The 14,845-nt window shown below is 55.4% G+C and overlaps 1 protein-coding gene across 3 annotated transcripts in view; it reads left to right on the forward strand.

Annotated features, from left to right (window-relative positions):
* The first annotated feature begins 6 nt into the window (after positions 1-6).
* TECPR1 (tectonin beta-propeller repeat containing 1) overlaps positions 7-14,845 on the forward strand; it is a 27,296-nt gene continuing 12,457 nt past the window's right edge. Inside the window, exons 1-9 of one of the 3 annotated variants that reach the window (XM_006765421.2) lie at positions 7-493; positions 3,887-4,323; positions 4,765-4,947; positions 5,201-5,323; positions 7,110-7,235; positions 9,046-9,220; positions 9,315-9,415; positions 11,271-11,372; positions 12,546-12,691. In XM_006765421.2, the coding sequence (XP_006765484.1) occupies positions 4,099-4,323; positions 4,765-4,947; positions 5,201-5,323; positions 7,110-7,235; positions 9,046-9,220; positions 9,315-9,415; positions 11,271-11,372; positions 12,546-12,691 (1,181 nt within the window). In that variant the 5' untranslated portion in view covers positions 7-493; positions 3,887-4,098. The remainder of the gene's footprint in view (positions 494-3,886; positions 4,324-4,764; positions 4,948-5,200; positions 5,324-7,109; positions 7,236-9,045; positions 9,221-9,314; positions 9,416-11,270; positions 11,373-12,545; positions 12,692-14,845) is intronic. The other 2 variants (XM_006765420.2, XM_006765422.2) reach the window with 2 other exon arrangements.

Raw genomic sequence — 14,845 nt, forward strand, 5'->3', positions numbered from 1 at the left:
GGCGCTCCGACTGTATCACGGGTGGCGGGGCCGGGAGCCCACCTGTCGCCCACGCGCTCGGAACGGGAACGGGAATGCAACGAGGCTGACCGGCCCGCGGTGATGGGGACTCAGGGCTCCACGGGAAGGGCTCTTCGACCGTGCACGCCCCGCTGTTTTCTCCTGCCTCTGTGGACCCTCACGTCGCCTTCCAGCAGCCCCCGCAATTGGCAGGCAGTCATCGACCTTATTTGCCAGGACTCTGTTTGCAAAGGGGGTGGGATTGACGGGGTGTGATAGGACTACAGACCAATAGGCAGCCTTTCACGAGGGATCCTGAAGCCCACTCGGGGAAGTGATAGCTCAGGCGCTTCCTTGGAATGATCCTGTTCCCCGCCCCACCTCCCTGGGGCACCTTTGGCCTGAAGCGATCTGCTGATAAACCCGCGCAGATAGGCAGATGGCTCTGAGAATGACCAAAGGTCCCGCCGGAATTCATTGTGCCAAGTTCTTGGTGAATCGGAAGTGGCTTTCTTGAAAGATGTTCCTTCCATCCCTTCACCCCTACAAAACAAAGAAATGCCAGGACCCCAGAACCACGGGATTAAAGCCCCAACCCGAGTCCTCTGACCCAGTGACCCAGTGTCTCCGGCAGGTTACCTGATCACCTCATACCTGGGCAGTGGCCTGTAGGGAGCCGGGGGCGCACCCTGGCAGAGGTGGAAGGAGGTGAGCTGCCCTAGGTAGGATAGTCACCCCTTTCATCTTTAGCTGGGAAGGGACTGGAGCCCAAGCCCCACTCCAAAGGCAGTTTGCAAACACAACCCCACCCCCATCCTTTCTCTGCATTAGGTGCCCCAAAGGTTCAATTATGTCCGTATGGAAATTACTGCTTAGTCATTTCTCTGAGGGAAAGTGTATCAAATACAAGTCAAAGTCCCCATTCGTTGAGTTCAACCTGCAGGCTGAGCCTGACTTAACTGGTCACATACACAGTGAACTGTCAGCTAAGAGATATCTTTGAAGACTAGAGTTATATTAAAAATAACACCGTAGGAACCAACATTTCCCCTCCAAAAAAACCTTTTCTCCCCCAACAATTTATGAGGATTTTCAAGCATACAACCAAGTTGACCGCCTACCACCTAGATTCTACTGTGGATGTTTTACTATATTTGCTTTTGTGACACACCTGTCCACCTATTTTGACCTGGCTGCTGACCTGAAGCAATTAGTGATATTTGGCTTTCCTGGAGCAATATTTCCGTTTTAGCTCAGGGAGTTGGCAGTGTGGTGGTTGGAGGTAGTGGTAATTATCTCTAACTTCCGGTTGAAGACCTACTGTGTGCAGAGCACTGCTAGGTGCTGAGGAAATGAAGAGGCTGAAGGCTCAGGCTGACCAGAAGGGGCTTGATTTTTTGTTTTGTTTTTAAGAGATAGAAGGTAAGTGGCAATTTGTGGTAGCAAATGCCAGGTAATAAGATGACAGCAATAACATTCATTGCATTCTTTATGGGTACTGAGCACTATTTATTAAAAGCTCTGCAAAAATAAATAAATAAATAAATCTATATTAATAAAAGGGTAATATGCTAAGTAGACCGGGAGACTTTCCAGATGTCCTTCCGGACAAAGCCATGGTGGCGGGGCCGAGGCAGAGGCAGTTAGGGGTGATCAGGCCAGGAGGGGAGAGCAGTTGGGGGCGAGCAGGCCGACAGTGTGAGGGCAGTTGGGGGTGATCAGGCCAGCAGGGGGGAGGCAGTGGGGGTAAGCAGGCTGGCAGGGAGGGGCAGTTGGGATCAAGCAGGCCAGCAAGGGGGGAGCAGTTCGGGGTGAGAAGGCCAGCATCTCCCTAGAGGCCCGGTGCACAAAATTCTTGCATGGTGGGGAGGGGTGGCGTCCCCTCAGCCCAGCCTGTACCCTCTCCAATCTGGGATCGTGAGAGGGATGTACGACTGCCAGTTTAGGCCCGATCCCTATTTATTTATTTTATTTATTTATTTATTTCTGCAGAGCTGCTCTGTTTGGCTGCCATGGGTCTGGCCACATGGCCCTGTGGGATGAGGCCTAAACTGGCAGTCAGACATCCCCCGAGGGGTCCCAGATTGGAGAGGGTGCAAGCCAGGCTAAGGAACACCCCCCTCTCGTGCACAAATTTTGTGCACCGGGCCACTATTTTAGTAAATAAAATAAAAGCTCTTCACCTGTATTATATCATTTAATTCTCAGAACCACATAAGTAGGTCACGATTTCTTTTTGCCTTTTACAGATCATAAAACTGAGGCACAGAGGTTAGTTGACTGTTGGTGGTGCTGGAAAGAGATGTAGCCAGGACCCAAATTCCAACAGTCTGGGTCTGAGGTGGCTCTGGGCACTCTTAGTCAGTGTAGATGCCACAGGGATAGTGGACCCTCAGGCCTGACCAGGGAGGAGCAAAGGGGTCACTGGGGGTTGCCGCAGTTCTTCCAGGGGTCCCAGCTCAGGCACCTGGACTCAGGTGCCAGTTTTCAAATGGCTCCAGAGTGCTGGTATTCTGACTTCCCATATGTTTGACCTGGCGCCAGTGCCCTAGGAGAAGATGGAGGTTCTGAGAGAGCTCCCCTAGGGTGCGTGTGCTCCACTGAGCTAGTCAGACTCCCTCATGTCACCTCCTCCACTTTCTGTCCCACTATTTCCCAAGCTTGGCTCCTGTCCCTTCTGCTTCCTTTCTTTCTGTTCCTTATTCTCCTCTCACTTCCTTTCTAACTTGTCATTTTTCTTGGTGTTTGTAAGACACTTTGTTCCCAAAGAGCCTGTTTGCCGATGGCAGATGCTCCTGTGTTCAGACACGGCCCATCTCATGTTGACATTGCAGTCACCAGCCTTCCGTCGGGCCCTCGCTCCCCTGGCATTCACAGGAGCAGCCTGGCCCTGCTCAGGGTGCCCAGACTCTGTCTCCTGGTGGCTCCAGTTTCCAAACCAGACTGGCTGCGTCCTCACCGCCCGGCTCTTCCCTCCGTCCTAGCCCTTGGGCAGGCTTTAATCTTGGATGTGGGAGAGCTCCTCACAGCCATTCCCTCTGCCGCCCTCATCCAGCTGCTCTGTTTGGCTGCCATGGGTCTGGCCACATGGCCCTGCTATGGAGGGAGGCTCATTCCTACCCGAATCCAGGCTCCAGGAGTTATGCCCCAGGGTCAGCAGCACAGACATTCCCCAGGGTGGGGGGCATGGCCAGTGCAGAGTGCAGTGGTTGCCTCGCCCACCCTCTGCCAAGAAGAAAGGAGAGAAAAAGGAATAGGAAAGGAGAAAGGCAGGAGAGGGATGGGGAAGAGAGGAAGTGGTCACCCAAGGAGGGTGAAAATAGGACTCACACACCCCTGCCACACAGCCGCAGGGCTCCTGCAGGACCACGCCAGGCTCTGGCTAGGGTGCCAGGCCCAGGTGGTGACCCCCACCAAACCCCTAAAGGAAGGTCCCAATGGGACCAGCACAAGGGAGGGGACCCTCCCACCGTGGGGCAGAGGCTTCCTGGGGTGGCAGCAGGACATTGTCTGGAATTCAACTAAATCTGTGACTTTTCATTGATTCTTTTTTTAAAAAAACATGTTTTTATTGACTTCAGAGAGAGGGAGGGAGAGAGAGATAGAAACATCAGTGATAAGAGAGAATCATTGATCCGCTGCCTCCTGCACACCCCCTGCTGGGGATTAAGCCCGCAACCCAGGCATGTGCCCTGACTGGGAATCACCATGGCCTCCTGATTCATAGGTCACTGCTCAACCACCGAGCCCCACTGGCTGGACTCATTGATTCTTTTGGCATGAAAGATCTGAAGGCAACATGACAGAATAATATTCATTTAATTTGGGGATGGAGAGATGTGGCGGTGACATTTTTTTTCTTTGTATTCTTTTGTATGTGTGAAAGAAGTCCCCACAATTAGAGGGACAGAAAGGCAAAGAACGAAAAAGGGCCCTAGACTGGAAGCCAGACTCTGCTTCTCATTTGTGGGGTGACCACTCACCCGCTGTCTGGACTGCATTGTGCCATCTGTGGTATGAGCCTAGAGCTGGCTGTGGACACGACACTGACACTGACCCTCACCGGTCACCTCCAGTTTTCCCGCAGCCCTTGCCGCCATGCCCAGCTCGGCGCTGTGGGCAGTGGACCTCTTCGGGAGGGTGTACACACTCTCCACAGCCGGGCAGTACTGGGAGCTCTGCAAGGACACCCAGCTGGAGTTCAAGCGGGTCAGCGCGGCCACACAGGGCTGCTGGGGCATCGCCTGCGACAACCAGGTCTATGTGTACGTGTGCGCCAGCGACGTCCCCATCCGCTGCCAGGAGGAGGCCTATGAGAACCAGGTGGGGCACGCGTGTTTGGGTTGCTGAGTTGGTTGGCTGGTTGGCTGGCTGGGAATAAAGGCCCCACTCACCAGACTTCAGACAGTTCTCATGTTCGGCTAAAGATCCAAGTTGTGTAGTGTCATGGGCCTTTGGGACCAGAACCCCTGTTGTGTCCTCACCAAGGCAGGCTGGTCAGGTTCACACAAGGGTGGGCTCCCAGTGGTTTCCAGGAACCCAGAACAGGCCATGCCCTCCACTGCTTGCCCCTGGGGGGCACCGTGTCCTGTGGCAGGTTCTCTGCCCTTTGGGGCTGTGATGATGTGCTGGCTGATCCCTGAGTTCCGGGCAGGCCCTCTGCTCACATCCCACCATGGAGATGAGCCCAAGTACCCTGCTGGCAAGGGCCTGGCCTCCCCAGGCAGCCGCAGGCCTAAAGCCCGTGCCTGCCTCCACCCTCAGCGCTGGAACCCCGTGGGTGGCTTCTGTGAGAAGCTCCTGCCGAGTGACCGCTGGCCGTGGAGCGACGTGAGTGGGCTCCAGCATCGGCCGCTGGATGGGGTGGCACTGCCCTCGCCGCACTGGGAATGGGAGTCCGACTGGTACGTGGATGAGAACTTTGGAGGGGAACCCACCGAGAAAGGGGTAGGTGAACTTGGTTCCTGGCGTGGCTCCACATGGGAAGGGAATGCTTTGGGCTTAGCCTGTTCCCTCAGTGCTGGTCCCAGTGTCCTGTGGCAGCTGGGTCGACCCCAGCCTTTGCCCTGCATGCACCCCACTTTCTGCACAGGATCAGTGGGGATCAGTGCTGTTCCTCCTTCTGCCTGCTCCCCCCTTCCTCAGTCCTATCACTTCCTTACCCCAGAGCCTTACAGAGCGCCCCCACCTTGTATTTCAGGGGTGGACATATGCCATGGACTTTCCTGCCACTTACACGAGGGACAAGAAGTGGAATTCTTACGTGAGGCGGCGGAGGTGGATCCGGTACAGGAGATACAAGTCCCGCGACACCTGGGCCAAGGTCGGAGCCTGCCTGTGGCCTGGGGGTGGGGCAGGGCCCACAGCAGTCCCGCTGCTGGGAGGATCACATGGACCCTCATTTCTGCCTTCCCGCCTGTGCACAGAGGGTGCCACCCCCACACTGGGACCTGGCCTTTGTCTCCTGGTAACACTGTGGCACTGTGTGTCCCTTCCTCTGGGAGATGGCCACATGAGGAGGCAGGCCAGATTGGCCTAGGACAGCAAAGAACCTGTCCTGACCCTGGTCTCCGGTTGCCCTGTCCCAGAATGAAGCTCCGTCTGTGCACGTCTTCCTCCCTTATTCCTGAACTAGAAGCCCCATGCACGAAATGCATGCACGGGTAGGGTCCTTAGGCCTGGCCGGCGATCAGGGCTGATCGGGTCCTTCTGGCTGCCAGCCTGGGCCTCCCTTCGTTCTTCTCCGCCCCCTGGTGGTCAGCATATGTCATAGCGAGCAATAGAACTCCCAGTCGAACTCCTGTGGGGACACTTTGCATATTAGATTGTTATAAATATAGACTAGAGGCCCAGTGCATGAAATTCATGCACAGGGAGGGAGGCGGGCAGTCCCTCAGTCTGGCCTGCACCCTCTCCAATCTGGGACCCCTCGGGGGATATCCGACTATCAGTTTAAACTGGCAGTCAGACATCCCCCTTGCAATACGGGACTGCTGGCTCCTAACCACTTGCCTGCCTGCCTGCCTTCCTGCCTGATCATCTCTAACCCCTCTGCCTGCCTGATCGTTCCTAACCCCTCTGCCTGCATGCCTGATCACCCCAACCCCTCTGCCTGCAAGCCTGATCACCCCTAACTGCCTCTGCCTGCTGACCTGATCGCCCCTACCTTGCGCCCCTGCCGGCCTGATCACCCCTAACTTTCTCCCCTGCTGGCCTGATCGCCCCTAACCACCTCTGCCTCACCCGGGCCTAAGCCGCAGTCTGGCCTCCCTCTGCGGGAGGCAACCTGGCCAATTGGAAAGGCGCTGCCCCCATCACCCTGCTGCTGCTGCCACTGCCGGCTGCCATGGCTGCCTGAGCCAGGGCCCTTGCAGCCATGCAGCTGCCTGAGCTGCGGCCCGCCTCTCCCACACGGCGCTGGCCCTAGGCCCTCACAGCTGCTGTGGCTTTGTCCGGATGGACATCAGGAAGATGTTCTGCTCTAATTAGCATATTACCCTTTTATTAGTATGGATGAGCCACTTTGGCTCTTGTATTGTTTTTGTGACCTAGACACGCCTCCCAGCTTAGGGACATGAGGCCTGGACTGGGTCCTACGTGGCCTTCGAATGAGGGGAAGGCCTCGAGCCCTCACCAGTCCTCTCTAGAGGGTCCGTGCTTTCAGGTGGACCCTTTGAGCTCCCGTTGGGCTGGGAGCAGCCCAGAGAACAAGGGCTTACACCGTGGGGCCACCTTCTGTGATCGGCCCCCTCTTGGTGGGGGATGGAGTCACAGCGTGCAGGTCACTGCAAAGCACAGAGCCAAGACCCTATGTGTGCAGCCGCCTTCCTTGCAGGAGCAGCAGTGACCACTCGGGGATGGCAGCCGGAGCCTGGTGGCTGGCAGAGGGAGGACAGGGTAGAGAGGACCCAGGGGCAGGAACCTGGTGTTCTGATGTGCCTGCTCTGTGAAGTCCGGCAGCTGTGCGCTGAGGTGGAGCATCAAGGCAGCGTGCTGAGGGCCTGTGGCACAGACTGGTTCAGGGCAGCTGTCTACCAGGAGGGGAACAGTGCCATCTGTCAGCCCACGTGCCCACAAGGTCTGACTGCCACGGCCTCCACCTGTTTCAGATCCCTTCGAAGGATGACCCCAAACAACTGCCCGACCCCTTCAACGACCTCTCTGTTGGGGGGTGGGAGATCACAGAGGAGCCCGTGGGCCACCTGTCCGTGTGGGCTGTGTCTCTGCAGGGAAAGGTAAGGCCTGTGGCCCCTGCGCCTTGAGCAGGAGTGGCTGAGGGGGTGGCCACAGTCAGGAGTGGACAGGAGATAAGTCGGCCTTCGTTGTCCTCCCAGAGGTGGAGGAAGGAGGGGGGCTGCCCCTGAGACCTCCTCGCCTCCTGTCCCCACAGCAGGTGGCTTTTATCAGGGTCCCCATAATTGCCCTTTCTGTGAATCCTGCTGTCCTGTTGATCCCTGGATTCTACTCCTCCCAGAAGCCTCTGACCTCCCACCCTACTCCTGCCCTGGCCTGTCCTCCTCTGAGCCCCCAAAGCACTGACCAGTGCCCACCCTGGGCTCAGATGCCATCAGTATAGTCTCCTCAGACAGACTGAGTTCCCTGCCAACTCCCTGTGGCACCTCCACACCAGTCTCTAGAAGTATTGCTGGTGGGTGGGCGAAGGGGGATGGGCAGGTGGGGAGGGGGTGGGTGGAAGGATAGGTGGATGGATGGATGGGTGGGTGGGTGGATGTTTGGATAGGAGAAGAGAGGAGACCCTTTTCTCAAGGAGTTTGTTAAGTAAACAAAGGAATAAAACCAACCTGACTATAGCAGCAACATAGGTGGCCCTGAGTGGGATGACCCAACACTTACTCATGACTATTCAGTCCTCCGTTCCACAGACTGACCAAAGTCCTCTGGTTGGCTTTGGGACAGTCACGGCAGGCTTTTATCAGGCTTACCTCTGGGGTCCTGTTTGGCCCTGGCTTCAGTCAACCATAGTGTTTCTGAGCCATGCTGCAGGACCTGGCCTGGGACAGAGCCCCCACCGAGGGGCCACGCCCACCTGGAAGCAAAGAGAAGGGAGAATGGGGCTCAAGAGCACTGTTTGTGCTGCCAGCTGTAAGCCAGTGCTGCCCTGCACTAGTCCTATGGTCTGTAAAGGCTGTGACCAGGACCCTGGACTAGCTGGGCTCCAGGAGAAGCTGGGAGATGGGGAGGGGTGGGAGAGGAGGCCATACCAGCAGGTAGCAGAGGGAGGCTGTCCAGGCCTAGTTCTGCAGTGCAGGCTGTAGGGCGCGGTGACAGGTTGGGAGGCCACGGTGCCCAATATGGAAACAGGTCCCAGGAGGGGGCCCCCCAGCCCTCCTAGACCACACAGCCATGTGCAGCCCCCTCCAGATGAAACGTGCCAGGCAGTGCGGACAGTATGATCAGGTGGCTCAGTCTTAAATATTTGATTATGCTCACTGTCCTCAGGTTAAAGAGAAAAATAAGTGATTTTTTTTTTATTGATTTCATAGAGAAGGAGGGAAAGGGATAGAGAGATACAAACATCAATGATGAGAGAGAAACATTGATCGGCTGCCTCTTGCACACCCCCCACCAGGGACCAAGTCCGAACCCCGGGCACGTGCCCTGATCAGAATCGAACCATGACCTCCTGCTTCATGTGTTGACACTCAACCATTCACCCACACTGGCCAGGCACCTTAGACATTCCTACGAAGGGGAGCGGTCAGCTTCCCCTAGACACAGGTGTTTTGAGAGCTTGTCACCACTAGAGTGTGCAGGACGCCCAAGCTGCGCTGAGTTCTCACTGGGCACATGGGTGAGTGAGGAGGGTGTTGTCCCCTAGGACAGTGGAAATCCAGGTGTGGCATTTTTAGCAGCCGGGAGAGATCAGCGCCCCTGGCACTCTGGGCCATGGTCTCCCAGGACTGCACCGATGCTTGGCCTGTGCGTGTGCTGACGCACATGCAGCCTAGCTTGGGAAGCTGGTTTTTTCACAGAGTCCTGGCCTGACCCCACTGGACCCTTCCTGTGGGTTTCTCTCACTCTCAGGTGTGGTACAGAGAGGACGTCAGCCACCCCAACCCAGAAGGCTCATCATGGTCTCACGTGGACACTCCGGGGGAGGTGGTCCAGATTAGCTGTGGGCCTCACGACCTCCTGTGGGTCACGCTCTGGGAGGGACAGGCCTTGGTTCGAGAAGGAATCAACAGGAACAACCCCAAAGGTGGGAGCCCTACACCCTCACAGGGAGGGGGGTGCCCGCTTTTCCCTGTGCGCTTGCTGATGGGGACCCTGTGCTTTCTTCTGGGGTCGAGTAGGAAGTTCCTGGTGCCTAGTGGAGCCTCCCACCTCTGAAAACGGCATCATGCACATCTCCGTGGGAGTGGGCGTGGTCTGGGCCGTCACCAAGGACCGGAAAGTAAGGCCGGGTCGAAGGGGGGCTGGGTCTCAGGACTCTGTTTCACATTGAGGGTGGTGTGTGTTTTGTTCTTTTGTCCTGAACCCTTGAGCAAATTAGCCAAGCACCCTGCACTCTCTGTCACGTCTGAGATGTCCGGCACCTGCAGAATCCTGCCTGCTCGGGCCCTGTACCAAGCGCGGCACAGCTGCATAGGCCGTAACATCTCCAGGAATCAGAAGCTGATTTTCTAAAACCCTCACCTCATTGGTTGCCTCCCCCTGCTCCTGTTCATGCTTATCATTTTTATTTATTATTTTTCCCCATTGATATTAGAGAGTGGAAGAGAGGGAGGAAAGAGAGAAACGTCAATAAGAGAGCGAAACATTGATGTGAGAGAGACACATTGATTGGTTGCCTCCCGCACGTGCCCCAACCAGGGCCAGGGACAAACCTGCAACTGAGGTACATGCCCTTGACCAGGAATCGAACCCGAGACCCTTCGGTGCCTGGGCCGAAGCTCTAACCACTTAACAAACCAGCCAGGGCTTGTCATTTTTATTTTATCAGAGGCAAGGCCAATAAAATACAGGCAGTCCTCAGGTTATGTCGGACTCGACGTATGTCGTTTCATGGTTACGTCGCCATCTCCCATTTACAGTATTTATTAAAAGTTCATTCATTTTGACGTCTGTACGTATGCGCTTTATGTTTTCTATTGTTTAGTGACCACAAGTAAAGGTCAGGAATTGTTCTCTTCTAAATTGTTTTACTGTTTCCCTTCATTACTGCCGTGTCTGTGCTCCCTGTGAGTGACGTAGGTGCTTATGTAGGTGGGTTCCGACTTACAGCGAAAATCGCGTTATGTCACCGTAGGAACTGATCTCTGACCTACTGTAAGCTGATTTCAGGTTGCTTACAAGTTCTCTAACCCCACCCACATCCATCCAGGGCATCCCCTACCATCCAGGGGGACGGGTCGCCCACACATCCGATCCCTCTCCAGTGAAGCTCCAGAGCCTCAGGCCACACGCCCCTGGGAAAGTGCAGATGGGCTAACCCCCAGGCCCCTGAGCACCCCACTCTCAGAGCAACAGATTAAATGAGCAGTGTGCTCAGTCTAAGACAAATATTTGATTATGTGTGAGCTAAGGTGGGGGTTGCAGAGGTCCATGGGATGGGGTGTCACTAGTCAGGCTCATAGGTCAGAGTCTGGATTTAAGATGGAGTATGTGCCCTTCCCTCCCTCAACCCCCTCCTGGCTCTCACTGCACCAAAAAGCCAACACCTGCTGCTACCTGCTGCCAACAGGTGCCACTAGTGTCTGAACCGGTGGGGAGAAGATTCTAGAACAGTGATGGCAAACCTTTTGAGCTCGGCGTGTCAGCATTTTGAAAAACCCTAACTTACCTCTGGTGCCGTGTCACATATAGAAATTTTTTGATATTTGCAACCATAGTAAAACAAAGACTTATACTTTTGATATTTATTTTATATATTTAAATGCCATTTAACAAAGAAAAATCAACCAAAAAAATGAGTTCGCGTGTCACCTCTGACACGCGTGTCATAGGTCTGCTGTCACTGTTCTAGAATGACTCAGGCAGCGTTGTCTCCTAGAGAAACAATGCCCTGAGCTGGAGAAGGGACAGGAAGCCACCAGGACAAGTGTGACGGGCAGGTGACCCTCAGCCCAGAGGGATGTGGGCAAGAGGCACGGGGTGAACGTTTCCTTCCTGAAGGAAGTGTTGTGCTCATTTTCGGCGTGAACCACAGGGTCAGGTTATTCCTGTTCTTCTTTCGCTTTAATTAAGAACAAAACACCCCACCTGTGTCAGTGGCATTCCAGGGAGGCGTTTATTTCTGACTTTCCCAGGTGTGGTTCCGCAGAGGTGTCAACTCTCACAACCCCCGTGGCACCAGCTGGATCGAGATGGTTGGAGAAATGACTATGGTGGACGTGGGGCTCAACGACCAGGTGTGCGCGTGGTTCCGAGCCTTGCTTCCTGGGGGTGGGTCTCAGAATGGGGGCTCCTGATGCTTCCTTCCCACATCTCTTCCTGGTGCCCCCATGGGTGGGGGGGCAGCACCTCCACACTCTCCCAGCCTTTGTCCCAGAGCCTCCGCCTGCCTTGGGTCACCACCACCCCCACAGGACCCCCAGAGCAGGGACAGTGAGCACAGATCTCGGGGAGAGACATGCATCCCAGATACGGGAGGACTTCGGTTGAGAAATATTTGGGGGAAATCAGACCACTTGGGAAGGATGGAGCCGATCTTCCCAACTTTCTAGATGCAGGGTCTCTTGAACGTCACCTGTGTAGTTTGCACAGCGGAGCCTCCTCCTCATACATAATGAGGTTTTGGCGATTTTTAAGACTCAACGTGTGAAGGTGACGTGTCCCCCCTTTTGCACTGTGATGGAAGCTCCTCCCAGGGGTGCTGGCTCTCCTCCCACCCGCCCCAGTGAGCTGTGTGCACAGCGGTCAGGGGCGAGGCAGGCGCCAGCAGGTGCACACAGGGATGGAGCATGAGGCCAGCCCACCTGGCAGAGGCCCGGAGCCCTCCCGGCAAGGCCTCCTGGGCCAAGGCTCTGCCAAGCCCGGCTGGGGCCCGTCAGGCACCCCAAGTCTAGGCTCAAAATGGTTGCTCCCTGGGTCCCTCCTGGGCCTTTCAGCTGCCCAGCACCCCTTCCTCAGAGACAGAGGGAAGGAGCGTCCTGGCCACCTTTCCCGTGGAAAATGAGGCCAGGATCAAGGAGGTTATTTTACTTAAAGACCAGGACCACCCTCTGTGTTCACTGGGAACAGCTTCCCTCCCACCAGAGACACAGTGAGGACATGGGTGGACTTTGTGTCCCAGCCCAGCGCCCACCAGCACCACCACCTCCTCTGGCCCCGGGTCTGCCTGAAGGTCGAGGAGCCGCACAGGCCCTGCTTCTCCTGAGCTTGGTGCCGAGCCCTCGCCCAACTTCCTGAATTTTACCTCTGCACCCGCCCACGGCCACACCATCCACCTCCCCCCCGCCCCAAGCACACGTGTACACACCCCCCACTGTATGTACAGACTCTCCCATCCTCCTCCCAAACCCCAACGGGAGGAGAGCCCCCCGGTCTGCCCGGCTTCCCACCCAGCAGCATCTCTGTTCCAGGTCTGGGGCATCGGCTACGAGGACCGGGCCGTGTACTTCCGGCAGGGCATCACCCCGAGCGAGCTCAGTGGGAAGATGTGGAAGGCCATTGTCGCCAGTCGTGTGTGTGACCGGTCACACTCCGGCAGCTCCTCCAGTCTCCTCAGGTGATCCCAGGGGCGTGGGGCATGGAGGAATCGGGGGGAAAGGGCTGCCGTGGCCTCGGTGGGAAGTGTCTGGAGGCTGCCTCCGCCCAGCCTCTCAACAGGACGCTGAGCCTCATCTCGGGCAGGAAAGACGGCAGCCTATGGGTCTCCCCTCCTGTGCCCGGTGTTGAGGCTGGTCCCGAGGGTGGGAGGTGACAGGGGAGCGAGGCTGGGATGCCTGTCCCTATTGGAGCCTCGGATTGTCCCTGAGCAGGACTGGCCTGTTGGTTCTGGCATCTCAAGGTCGGGGGGAAAGGGCCTCTTTGCAGGTGGATGCTCGGGGATGAGGATGGACGGTCTCTCCCCTCGGGAGCTGGGGCTTCAGCCCCCGACTCTTTGGGGGCTTGTTCCCCGGGTGTTTTCCAGGCCCCGCCCCAGAACATCTGTTTCTGTAGATACGGGCACCTGAGATTTTGTTTCTTGCTCCGGCCCCAGGTGTGCTCCTGCCTCAGTTCTGGGGCCGCGCACTGAGGTCCTTGGTTCTAGGGTGTGGGTGAGTCCCAGCTCTGCCCACCGGCGCTTAGAGTGCAGGCAGGTGATTTAGCATCGGCTCCGCTCCGCAGGGAGTGCCCACAGTGCTTACCTGCCTGTCGTGCGGCACATGGGACCTCACACGGTGCTCCCCAGCTCGCCAGGTTCCTGTCTGCACCTGGACCCTCCCACAGCCTGGTGGTCATTGCACCACCAGCTGAGAGGGCTGGGAGGTCAGCCAGGCAGGGTTTCCCCCCACTTACCGGAAGTTTCCATCTCAGCTGGTGGTTCTCACGCTGAGCAGCACATTGGAATCAGCTGAGAAGCTTCTGAAACTACTGATGCCAAAAATCTGCCCAACCTTGCAGTCGGCAGTGGCTTCTTAAATACAACAAAAGCACAAGAAACAAAAGGAAAGATAGATTGGACTTCATCAAAATAAAAAGTTTTATGCACCAAAGCACACTATCAAGAGAGTGAAAAGATAATTCAATGGGAGAAAATATTTGCAAAGCATATATTTGACAAGGGCCTAGTATCTAGAATACACATCAAGAAGTCTTACAGCATAACAAGGACAAACAACCCAATTTTAACATGTTAAGCACCAGGTCAGTCACCGGTGACTGACACTGTACTTTCCGTCCGGAAGACAAAACAGGCTGGGCGCTTAATGTGTTAAAAGGGCAATGACTTGAATGCATTTCTGCAGAGTAGATACGTGAATGATCGGCGAGCGCAGGGAAAGATGCTAGGTGTCATCAGTCATTGGGGAAATGCAAGTCAGGGCCCAGGTGAGATACCACTGCACACCCACCAGAACAGCTGTGATCCAAAAGAAAGACAGTAAAAGTGTTGAGATGTAAAGGAATTAGAACTCTGTACACAGCTGGCAGGAATTAAGCGTTGGGAAGCAGTCTGGCAGTTCCTCAGGAAGTTAAAGATAGAGTCACCTGGTGACCAAGCAGTTTCGCTCCTAGACAGGTACCTGAAAGAATTAAAAACAGGTGCTCACACAAAACATGTGTGCGAATGTTTGTAGAAGCAGGACTCACTACTGCCAGAAGGTGGAAACAACCCGAATGTCCATCATTGGGTGAATAGATAAGTAAGACGGGGTCTAGCCATAAAGTAGACCATCACTCAGCAATAAAAAGGAGTGAATACCCGCCTGGCTGGTGGTTCTCAGTGCTTAGAGTGTCGGCCCGAGCACCTAAGGCTCCAGGGTTCCATTCCCAGTCAAGAGCACATACCTGGGTTGCAGGTTCTATCCACAGCCCTGGTCAGGACATGTGAGGAAAGCAACCAATTGATGTGTCTTTCTCACATTGATGTTTCTCTCTGTTTCTCTTCCTCTTCCTTCCTCCCTTCCACTCTCTCTAAAAATCAATGGGAAAAATTTCCTCAGGCGAGGACTAACTAACTAACTAACTAAATAAAAAGGAATGGCCTGCCCAGTGTGGCTCAGTGGCTGAGTGTCGACCTATGAACCAGGAGGTCACGGTTTGATTCCTGATTGGGTCACATGCCTGGGTTGTGGGCTCATTCCCCAGTGTGGAGCATGCAGGAGGCAGCCGATCAATGATTTTCTCTCTCATCATTGATGTTTCTATCTCTCCCTTCCTCTCTGAAATCAATAAAAAT

This window comes from Myotis davidii, unplaced genomic scaffold, assembly GCF_000327345.1.
Source record: "Myotis davidii unplaced genomic scaffold, ASM32734v1 scaffold399, whole genome shotgun sequence".
In the NCBI taxonomy this organism is placed as follows: Eukaryota; Metazoa; Chordata; class Mammalia; order Chiroptera; family Vespertilionidae; genus Myotis; species Myotis davidii.